Source organism: Cyprinodon variegatus, unplaced genomic scaffold, assembly GCF_000732505.1.
Source record: "Cyprinodon variegatus isolate N-32 unplaced genomic scaffold, C_variegatus-1.0 Scaffold154, whole genome shotgun sequence".
Taxonomy (NCBI): Eukaryota; Metazoa; Chordata; class Actinopteri; order Cyprinodontiformes; family Cyprinodontidae; genus Cyprinodon; species Cyprinodon variegatus.
In genome coordinates, this window is record NW_015150607.1 from 75,879 (window position 1) to 87,937 (window position 12,059).

General features: G+C 37.1%; 1 protein-coding gene across 2 annotated transcripts in view; it reads left to right on the forward strand.

The window, feature by feature from the left end:
- The window catches only part of rbm33 (RNA binding motif protein 33), a 50,407-nt gene that overhangs the window by 9,064 nt on the left and 29,284 nt on the right, over nt 1–12,059 (forward strand). For both annotated transcript variants that reach the window (XM_015377461.1, XM_015377462.1), the window contains exons 2-8: nt 346–424; nt 2,826–2,874; nt 3,262–3,335; nt 4,146–4,431; nt 6,156–6,287; nt 8,792–8,960; nt 9,070–9,305. In XM_015377461.1, coding sequence (XP_015232947.1) covers nt 346–424; nt 2,826–2,874; nt 3,262–3,335; nt 4,146–4,431; nt 6,156–6,287; nt 8,792–8,960; nt 9,070–9,305 — 1,025 coding nt within the window. The remainder of the gene's footprint in view (nt 1–345; nt 425–2,825; nt 2,875–3,261; nt 3,336–4,145; nt 4,432–6,155; nt 6,288–8,791; nt 8,961–9,069; nt 9,306–12,059) is intronic.

Genomic DNA, 12,059 nt, shown 5'->3' on the forward strand with positions numbered 1-12,059 from the left:
TTCATCATCTCCTCAATGAGGTGGTCTCAAAAGTCGCAGTTGCAACACACATGAGGAAAAAAAAAAGACGTTTATGTGCACCTTATAGTCGTGAAAATACGGTAATCAATTAATCAGGATGAATTGTATCAACCCTCAGCTGTTTGCTTGTTGACTTCTTTATGGAATATCGGATGTGCTTCGCTTTTGGCAGGGTTCAACGGAAATAAAGGGACCTTGTATAACTGGATCCAAAGTCTAATAAAATGCTCAACAAAAAAGAACCATTCTGGTTAATTTCATTTTTGCTTTGTAATATTTATGCTATTTATAATTTACACTTTTTTGTTTGTTTTGTTTTCTTAGATTTCAACTTTGATGAATATGACAAACCTGGTGCTGAGCGTTCCCGCAGAAGAAGGGGTGATGCTGATGGTCTCGAGAGGTAAAACATTACATTATAATGATCCACAAAACTGTGTTTTATTGTTTGATTAAAAACAGTCTTGATGTATATGAGACATTTGCTGCTGTTGAATGTTGCTAAGAATTCAGTGTCAGGTGTGCAAAGATGAGTTGAGTCATTGAGACATTAAATTTGGGTTGTTTGGTTTGTCTTTTAGTTATGGCAATCATTCTTTATCCGTCATCCATGGTTTGTAGTTATTTGCATAACAGCAATGCCTGGTCTCCAGTAGATAGCTAGTTGGTAGATAGTTTTTACAGATGCAACAGTTAAAAATTGTATGTGTATGACTGTCAGTTAAATAAGAAATAGCTGCTAAAAACAAGTCAAAGTAGGAAAGTTTACTGCTGTTATGCAAGTAGCAGCCATCATGAAAGCCAAAGTCGAGTATGAACCAGTCCAGCTGACCTTTGGAGTAGGAATTCAAACCTTCAGGGGCGTTTCAGTTAAAAAACAACTGGAACATTCCCAAAATAACAGTGCGGTATGGTTTTAGGGAGAGTAATAGAGGACTTTCTTAAAGTCTAGTTTACCTGAGAAAATTGAAACTGCAGAATTTATCATCTTTGTGTTCTGTAAACTCTTTGGATATTTATAAAGGAGTCATTTTTACATTTAATGGGAAACAACTAAAGATGTAAACATAGAAACTGTGTGTTATAGATGAGCATTTAATTACAGTGCTCTGAGATCCTCCTGTATCAACACACTTGACTTTTACAGGATAACTTTCATTTTCAAACAGCAAGGGACACAAAAATCATCAAAGCTAACATTGTATTTTAAAAGCAGCCCTACAGTGGGCACGGAAAATATTCAGATCCCTTTAAAATTTACACCCTTTGTGCCATTGTAGCCATTTGCTAAAATCAATAAAGTTAATTTTGTTTCTCATTGATTTACACTCAGCATTCTGTCTTGACAGAAAAAACAAAAATGTAGAATTTTTTGCAAATTTATCAAAAAAGAAAAACTGAAATATCACATCGTCATAAGTATTCAGACCCTTTGCTCAGTATTGAGTCAAAGCATCCTTTTGTGCTAATGTAGCCATGAGTCTTCTTGGGAATGATGCAACAAGTTTTTCACACTTGGATTTGGGGATCCTCTGCAATTCTACCTTGCTGATCATCTCCCGTTCTGTCAGGTTGGATGTTGAGCGTTGGTGGACAGCCATTTTCAGGTCTCTTCAGAAATGTTCAATTGGGTGGGCCAGTCAAGAATGGTCACAGAGTTGTTCCCAAGCCACTCCTTTGTTATATTAGCTGTGTGCTTGGGGTCATTGTCTTGTTGGAAGGTGAACCTTTGGTCCAGTCCGAGGTTCTGAGCTCTCTGGAAGAGGTTTTCTTCCAGGATATCTCTGTACTTGATCACATTCATCTTTCCTTCAATTGCAACCAGTCCCTGTAGCTGAAAAACACCTCCATAGCATGATGCTGCCACCACCATGTTTCACTGTTAACTGCGTATTGGGCAATCAATGAGCAGTGCCTGGTTTCCTTCACACATACCACTTAGAATTAATTGAAGCAAAAAGTTCAATCTTGGCCTCATCAGACCAGAGAATCTTCTCTCTCATAGTCTGGGAGTCCTTCATGTGTTTTTTGGCAAACTCTATACAGGCTTTCATATATCTTGCACTTAGGAGAGGCTTCTGTCAGGCCACTCTGCCATAAAGCCAAGACTGGTGGAGGGCTGCAGTGATAGCTAATTTTGTGGAACTTTCTCCCATCTCCCCACTGCATCTCTGGAGCTCAGTCACAGGGATCTTTGGGTTCTTCTTTACCTCTCTCACCAAGGCTCTTCCACAATTGCTCAGTTTGCCTGGACAGCCAGGTCTAGGAAGAGTTCTGGTCATCCTAAACCTCTTCCATTTAAGGATAATGGAGGCCACTGTGCTCTTAGGAACCTTGAGTGCTGCAGAAACTATTTTGTAAACTTCAGATCTGTGCCTTGGGCAGTTTCTTCGACCTGTTGAATTTCGTTTGCTCTGGCATGCATTGTGAGCTGTAAGGTTTTATATAGACAGGTGTGTGCCTTTCCTAATCAAGTCCAATCCATCTACAACAGGTTCAGAAGAAATGGACACCATGCAAGTTAAATATGAGTGTCACAGCAAAGGGTCTGAATACTTATCACCATTTGATATTTCAGTTATTCTTTTTTGATGCATTTGCAAAGAATTTCAGTTTTTTTTCTGTCAAGGTGCTGAATTTACATTAATGAGAACTAAAAGAAATGTTTTTGATTTTAGCAAATGGCTGCAATGAAACAAAGAGTAAAAAATGTAAGGGGGTCTGAAAACTTTCCGTACCCACTGTATTAGCATTATGTATTTGTTTGTTTGTTCACCCTACATTTGTTTTCTTCTGCTGTCCAGTGATTTGGAAGAAGATTTGTTGGAGGAAGACTGGCTGTCTGCTAAAAAGGTAATGTTGGATTGTCAGTAGTTTTATTTTGCTCGGTTTTAAAACAACTTAAATGGAAGTTTGGGATTTTCTGCTTACAACAGGATTGTAATATCCAGAACATTAGGTAATATTATTGTTGAGAATAGTCGTGAGGATTGGACATGTAGCAGGTGGCTCCTCTGCAGGGGGAACTGTTGATGTGAAACAGGAGGAAATGTAGTGGACAAAAAAGCCCAGTGTTGACCTGCCCAGATTGCCTTCACCACATGGGAATAAAGCATCCTCAGGGGTTGGAGGTGACCTGCCCCCAGGCCTTCTACACAAACAGATGCACACCAAAAGGAATAAACATGTACGCAGGTAAAAATTGTCCCACTGGAATGTTTTCTTTTGCTTTTATTTCAGAATCCCTCCGAAATGTCAGATGAGGAGTTGAATGATGACCTTCTTCAAAGTGATGATGAAGACCTGAATGTCAGGTACATTTTTGCAATATATTCCCATTTTTCTTTTTCTGTTTTTGCTCAAGTTCAGGATCGTTGTAACTATTGCCCGTCCTTTGATATATGTTATCTAATTTAAATTTAAAACTGATTTCCATTTAGATATTATAAGCTTTTAATTTATTTTTTCAACACAAAACTGCATTGAAGTACAAAAATACAGGTAGAAAGTCTTTCAACAAGTTTATAAAAATGTATTTTAGCCTAAACCCTTTACCTAAAAATAGAACAATGAAGACTAACAATTTTATTCATCAACTTAACTTTATTTATGCATGTGTTTCAATATATGAAAGTGTTTTTTCATGTATTGAAAGTGTCTTGATGAATGTGCTTAACTTGGGCTGAAATAAAACCATAGTGCAGTGCTGATTAGTCCAAAAATGTAAAAATACCTATTTATATTGTTCCTGTCTGAGATTACATATTTGTAGTATCTTCAATATTACCTGTTTGCAGGAGCTACTGTCATGATTTTTTTTTTCAAATCTATCATTGTACCATATCCTTAAAAAACTTAGGCTTTAGGAAACTAAAAAAGCTTGGATGTTTTAGACTAATGATGAAGACTAAGCGTGCTCACTAAACACCGGCAGACTGGAGCTGTTAAAATAGAGGAGTAAAAACACAAAAACGCTTTTAACCATTTTGAAAACTTCATTTCATAACTAATTATGTGTTAACTGAAAACATGGATGTAGACTTGTTATTTTACTTGGGGTCCTTAACTAGCATGACAAGTCGCAGCAGCTCTAAGGGTTCATTAATATTTTTTTCTTTTCTCAGCGGTCAGGATACAGCCTACAGCATGGGTGCTTCCTATGACCAGCAAGACAGCTTGCAGGAAGCAGACTACACAGATGATGTCGTGAACCTGGGTGCAGAGGGCTATGAAGAGGAGGAGGGTTATAATCAGGACGGTGAAGAGGCCTATGCTGAGGAATACAACCAGGGTCACAACACAGAGATGGACCAAATCGATTACAGTGGAGAGCCAGCTGGCGGCGAAGATGGCTACCAGTACGAAGTGCTAGACATTGAAATCGGCGAACCCATCGATGGTGAATTTCAAGTGAGTTCTCACATGTGCTTATTGCTGCTGCATAAGGGGTGTGGACACATACTCCCGTTCACCTGTTCTCCCTTTCACTTTTTCTCCCCACCTCTATTGTGTCCTGGAGATAACGTCTCGCTTTGGGAGAAGTCTAGATGAAAAAAAATCTATTCAGGAGAAGGAGACATCTGTTGGCGGTTTTGGGCAGAGGACGATTAAAATCATTATCGTCTCCTGCCTGCAAATTTCTCCATCTTGCTGACAAAGTTTTGTTGACAGCTTGTTTGGGGCGAAGTAATGCTCTGCTGTCGCCTTCAAATCTGGCTGCCATTGTGACCTTGGGCCCTGTATCTTTAGAGCAGCGTGAAGCCTCTTTGTGTCAGGGAGATGTGCTGCCAATCGCCGGAGGTTAATGTGGGAGGCTTTTTTTTGCTCCCTCTGGCTTTTTAAGCTGGATCTGATAAAGTCTCACAAAGGTGAAAAGATTATTGACCTTCCTGAGGACACTCCATACAGTTTCCTAATGATTGATGTTGGTTTCTCTTTTATTCCTTTCCCTTTCCTCTTAGGCTGGGCTAAGAGGATCAAAGATAAGGCTGGATCCATGTGCAAATGTCTGTTATGCTCCATTTACCGTGCTGCAGTTGTGTTTGGCACCTGACAGAGATATATTAACCTACCTTCCCTTTCAAAACAAAGATAAGATGTTGACCTTCTTAGCCAAAGTGGCTGTCTATTTTAAATCTTTTGGGGCATGTGTGGATATAGATGCGTTTTTGCTGTTTACAAGATAACCAAACTACCTGGCCTTGACATTTTACTCACCCCGATATTCATTGTGGATTTTGTGGAATGGTTTAAATGATTAAGATGCTCTCTTCTCTCGGGGCAGCCTGTCCATTTGTTTGCCTTTCTGCAAGTTTGTGTTTATGCTCTGTATTTATGTGCGTTCCGGTTGGCAGGTTAATGGGGTACAACAGAAAAACACTGTTGTGTGACCTGCAATCTGACCCTATTTACCACTTAATATTTGTTATTCTGAATCGCTTTACTAGCTCTGTTAGATTTTACCTCTACAGCAGAGTGGTTTATTTTGAATTTCTAATAATAAATTGCAACGAATCAAAAGCCGAATAGAAAAGTTATGGAAATAAAAAGAAGAAAAAAAAGAGAGAAAAGATTTGTCATCCTAGAACGTTTTGCCTCCTTTGCCACGCAGTCGTGAACTCACAGTTCAGCCAATAACGGAGTGATTTGTGAGGAGTCAGTCAATGATATTTTCACCATCACTGAAGCGGCGAGGTGTGTTTTTATCTGTGGCTGCATTTCTGTATATCATGTCAAACATTTACATCTCATTGAATTTCAAATGCTGTCAGGAATAGTAATGAAGCCTTGCTCCCACTGTTATGGTAATTCGCCTTTGGAAAGGGGTGGGGCTCCCTGGTGCCTTCCAAATCCTCACCATAACATTTTGGTCTGCATTCTCTTCTCTTTTTTTTTTTGTTTTTTTTGTTTGTCTCTGTTGGCTCAAAGATTTTATATATATAATATGCAAATTATACAGCAATTCAACAAACGTTCATCTATCTTTGCTCATTCTTCTGTTTATTCTCCCGTCTAGACAACACATGCTAGGTTTCTCCTTCACAGAATTCTATTGTGATTATTTACAAAGCATTGTCGGTTTAACGTTGATCAGTAAAGAGAGCTGATATTTTCTTTGTGTGTCTACCCTTAAGGAATTCCAAAGATCCAATGGTGATGAACCTCTTAATGAAGCTGAAACTAGTCAGGAGGAAGAGGCAGCAGTAAGAGAGCAGCAAGAAAAGGAAGAGCCTACAGAGGAACATCGGTTCTATGAGACAGAGGAGGTAGGGTTAGCCTGCTCTGATTCTGTTGAAATGTAACATTTAACACTATGTAACATACAGCTTATTTTGTGTGCTTAGTTTTGCCAACATTTCTGTGAAAAAAATAAATTTCTTTGTAATTTTTGAACATAAAGAAATTAAAAAAATTGGTGCAAAAAGCACCTCTCCCGACCCCTAGAGAGAAGATTATTTTATTTTCTTTTGTTTCGAATACTGTTTATTTTAGATTAATTGTAAATATTCTGAAAAATCAGCTTAAATATAGCTCTTTGTAATGAAGCAGCATGGATTTCATTCTGTTTAGATTAAATAATGCAGATATTACTCTAAAACAAAAGTGTCTAAATAGTGTGTACTTTCTGAATTTATGTGAAAATATTAGGGCTGAAACAATTAAGCGGACTAATCGTGATTAATCGATTATTGAAATAATTGTCAACTAATTTAGAAATCAATTATTCGTTAACTGGAGTATAGGGACTCTGAAACATGCCTTTAGCTGACAGAGCAACCCACTTAGAGAAGCAATTATAACAGGATTGTAGAAAAAATATAAAACATTTTGTATTTAAGATAAAAAAAATTGTCAATGAACTCTTACAGTGGAAAAGTTTTTTTTTACCTGGTTTAATTTACTAAAAAATTCTTCTTTAAGGAACCATTGACTGTCCGATTATTAATGGATCCACAGATTAATTGATTTATAATATAATCCTTAGTTATTGAAAATACAGTAAAGATACAGTAAAGAAACTATACCTAGTAAAGATCAGATTATGTATAAAGGTTTTATATAAGGGTTACTGTCTTATCATGCTATCTTGTTTATTATAGCGTCTTCATCTATCAAAAAAGTTTAATATTTTTGCTTCAAGGAGGATTTAAGTAACTCCTTTATCAGTAAATGTTGTGAAGTTTTCAATTAACTTTACATAGGTTTTGAGTTTGGTGACCTTGATGTAAAACTTGAAGTTATAACATAAATGTAACAGGCACAGAGATAATCCCCTTTTGTTTTTAAGGTTTAAAAGTTAAGTTCCTTTGAATGATTAAAGTTGCTTTTAAATTCAAATAAAAGTGGCATTAAAAAGATATCAAAGTTTTGAATTAAATTTAATGAAACTCATGAGAAACATTAGTTATTTCTGCTGGTTGTTTCTGGCCAACATTTATCCTGTTTTTTTTTTTTTTTTTTTTTTTTTCTGAGAACTGACCCAAAGGTCCTAATTATGACCGTATATCAATTTTGGTTTGTTTGTTTTTAAAGATGTAGAGAAATCATATTCAAATGTCAGATCATTCTGGCTTAAATATGCATTTAAATGAACTCTTTATCAGACTATATTGTCCCAAAATTAAGAAAATTTCTATAAAAAAAAGTTCTGTCTTAAAATCAGTGTTTTTTTGTTTGTTTTTGTTTTTTGGTATTTTATGCAGGCCAGTTAGTTATATGTCAGCTTGTACACCTAAATTCGGCTAATCATTTGTCAACGGTCATTTGTCAATCAAATTTTTTTGGTCATAGCATCTTGATTGATATGTCGTGGCTAATATATGCAACGGTTGAAATAAGAAATAAGAATAATTTACTTTGCCATTGAGTTCTGTCCCAGTGTTCACGGGGATGGACGTCTGTGTCTTCAGCAGGCGTAGAGCTAACAGAACTGGCAGCGTTGCGAGGCAAGGGCTCAAACATGTACGGCTTTAAGCCTTCTACACCAAACCAAGCTTCTGCCGCCCTGGCATCCTCTTTCACAACAACTTCGTCCCCGCTTTCCTCCTCTAAATAAAAATCTTGTAATGGAGGAGAATCATCCACGACCTCCAACACAAAACTCTCCTCCTCTTGCATGTTTCCGCTGTCCATAGCTTTGCTTGTCAGTGTCGTTGCTAAGTGCTACTTGGTCCCAATGTAATTTCCCATTGGGAACCTACTAGCACTAAGTTGCTAACTTGTTAGCAAGATGCTTCCGAGACACCGACAACAACCAAACTTGCTTGTGAACCTTCCGCCACAACAATCCCACCCTCTTGGTAAACGACCAATCACATTCACTTCATTCAATCTTGTAAGCTCGGGCGCCACTCGAGAGAATTCGGAAATGCAACGGTTGGAACAGCGTTTTCCTACGACTTTAAAGGCATTAACATATAAAAAAAGTAAATACTATTATGATGGAACTGGTAGTTTAATTTTAAGCAGATCATAAAGGAACTAAATGCTAACAGCCATTTATGCAGCAAAACGTATCTTCTTAATCTTTATCTGTTTTTTTTTTTGTTTTTTTAAAACAGCTACATGGAGATAGCTTAAATATTTGGATGGGATTAATCAGTTTTAGAAAAATCTGGCTCTTTTCAATAGTCATGTTAATTTTTTAAGTTGGAATTTGGTACACAAAAGCTTTGAAATAAACCACAGTTACTCTGAAATGCAGTGAAGTAAACTTATGGACATTTTAGGGCTGGTACTGTTGAAATAAATTTTTCGGCATTGTTTCCAGGTTGAAAATGAGACTCTTCCTGGTGAACAAACACAGGAGGAATCTGACGAAGAGGATGATGAAGGTGAAGAATCTGGTAGAATACGGTTTAAATCTGAGAGGAAGGAAGGCGCCGTCGTACGACTGGCGGATGCCGGCAGTAAGAGGAGGAACATCCCTGAAACTCTAGGTATACATTTGTTTTGGTTTTTCTCTGCTGTTTTTATGGAGAATTTTTTTCTTTACTCATTGAAAGATTAAAGGCTATTTTTTTATTATTATTCTTCACATCACTTCAGAGCTTTCAGAGAAGGCTAAGAAAGATTTGCTGGAGTTTGAGGAACACGAGCGGCAGAAGAGACACACCCGTCATGGAGGGCGAGGCAGAGGAGCTGGAATGGGAGGAGGAGGAGGAGGACGAGGTGGGAGAGGAAGAGGTGGTTTCCCTGGCTATGGAATGGCAGACTTTAGAGGAGGTCAAAGAAGAAAAATGCATGACCATATGCTTCCCCTGATGGGAAACATGAACTTACAGGTAAACCAGAGTACTTAACTAACCAAATCCATTTAGAAACCTAAGGTACATATAGTAAACATCCATAGCCTTTCACTTTCCACCATTTCATATTTAACTCTATCAAATTTTGTAGTAATTTTATGTGATACACAACAACTAAGAAGGATGTATTTAGGAATTTTTCAGAATATATATAGTTTGCACCCCCCAGAGTCAGCTTTGTACATGTAGAAACATTATTTAATTGACTATTTTTGCCTGCAAAGGGGCTCAGGGTCAGTCTGATTGGTCATAGTTTCTAATTTGTATACTGGCCTGAATTTTGACCAGGCCATTTTATCTTATGAATATGCTGGGATATAAACCATAGCTTTAGTTGTATATGTGGGGTTGTGCTACTGGATGTTAAACCTCCAACCTCGCCTGAAGTCTGTTTTGGGGTCACTGACATGTGATAAGTCCGTGATTTTGTTTTTGTACTATGTAATCAAATTGCTTTACTCTATAAAACATACAATGGCTTCCAAAATATTTGTTCTTCTCAAACTTTTCCATGTTTTGTCACATTTTTTCCTTTTTTTTTTTATTACAAATAAGCTGAAAATTGAATAATGTAAATGCATTCGGCCTCTCTATATCAATATCTTCTAGAACCACTTTTTGCTGCAGTTGCAGCTGCAGGTCTTTTAAGGGATATATGTATCAGCTTTGCACATTTCGTGGCTGAAATTTTTGCCAAGTTTTTGTAAAACAACTAAAGCATTTCAGATCCTCCCACAGATTCTCAGGGGTATAGGTTTAGACTTTAATTGGGCAATTCTAACACAGGAATATCTGTTAGAGGAATATGTGGCATAATCTCTGCCAGAGTCTCAGGTCTTTTGCAGACTCCAACAGATTTTTTTGCAGATTGCCCTGCATTTAGTCTATCCATCTTTCCATCATCTCTGAGCATCTGACCTGTCCCTGCTGAAGAGAAACGCTCCCAGAGCATGATGCTGCCACCACCATATTTCACAGTGGGAAAGGTGTGTTCAGAGTGATGTACAGTGTTAGTTCTCCACCACATGTAGAGTTTTGGCCTTTTGGTCTTGTCCGAGCAAAGCACCTTCTTCTGCGTTTGCTGTCTCCAAAATGGCTTCTGGCTAACAGGACTTCTTTTGGCTTTCTTTTAATAGTGGCTTTCTTTATATTTGTCCTTTAAATGACTAATAGTTGTCCTGTGATTCCCATGTTCTTAGCTGTAGATTGCAAGGGCCTCTTGGCTTGTTCGGCCTGTTAGTTTAGATAGACGGCCTCTTCTTGATAGGTTTGCAGTTGTTTCATTCTCTTTTCATGATGATGTGTTGAACAGTGCTTCATGAGATAAAAAGAAAATAATCATTTTCGTCTCAGAACAGCTGTATTTGTACTGAGATTAGTTTGCACACAGGTGAACTCTATTTAGTCATTAGCAATCATCAGCAAACCTTTGAAGGCGATTGGCTGCACTCAGAGAAAAGGGCTAAATACTTTTGCATGCCTCCTTTTTCTGCTTATTTGTAAAGTTGTGTTTCTTCTTTATATAAAATTCTAATTAAATATTTCTATTATGTTTGTGGTTGTAATGTGACAAAATGTGGAAAGGTTCAAGGGGTATGAATATCTTTGCAAGCTGTTGTATTTAACATGAACACAGCTCAGTATGTTTTAAAAGCTCTAACCTCTTTTCTCTTTCAGAGAAAAAAAATACACTATGGTATTAAATAAAAATAATCTTTTTAGGAGCAATAAAATAAAAGGGATCAAAAAAGCAGTATTTTTTTGTTTAAAAGCTTTCAGATGAACAGCTTTTTTGGGCTCAGTACAGCCAAAAGCATTATGCTTTTAATACGAAGATAATAAATGGTAACAGGGAACATCTTAAAAATACTTATTACCATTGAGTGGTTGAGTGAAGAGCTTTATAGTTTTGTTTTAAATACTACACGGGTACTATTCATGCACTTTCCATTTCAGGAGGAATATAGAAAAAATGTAAATGATAATTTTTACATTTCTTTTAAAAGTGTTGTGAAACTGGTGGTGGTCTTATTAGTAGTTAGGCAAGAGGAAGTGTAGACGGAGAATAGAAAGACGTGCAGCATTTGACATGTGGCTTAAATTTAAAAACTGGGACAGCATTGATAAGGCCTGTAAGCTCTGCATATGCTGTGCTACCACTGAGCCTTGTTCTTCCCTTGAATGTTTATCTCAAAATCTTATCCCTTTTATACTTATACATAGAAACTCGTTAGCAAAGGTTAAAGCTAATACATTGATCCAATTAAGAAGCCTAATAGTTTTAATAGTTGGGTAACAACCATTGTGTTTTTTGAAAAGATTACATTCCCTAATAGGGAATATGTAGAATTAGGGATCTAAACAACTTTGATAAAGTGTCGGTTTAATGATTCAATAGATTTATTTCATCCAGCTAATTGATAATTTCTGCTTAGAAAAAAAAAGAACTTCAATGTTATATTCTAACCTCTGTCTGTTAGAGGGCGCCGCTGCTCATTCTTAAGTGGAGCCTCATTGGTATTTACAAGAGAAATAATGCTAGGGCGGACAGATGGATGCATCAAGAGTCTGGTCTGGGTTTATTCCCACTGTGTAATGGTGACAAGGATAAGGAATGGACTTTATGCATTTGTAAATAACGATCAGTAAACTTTTTAAATTATTACCTTTATGGTCCCCATTTTAGGGCTGCAACAACGAATCGATAAAATCGATAAAAATCGACTTTTA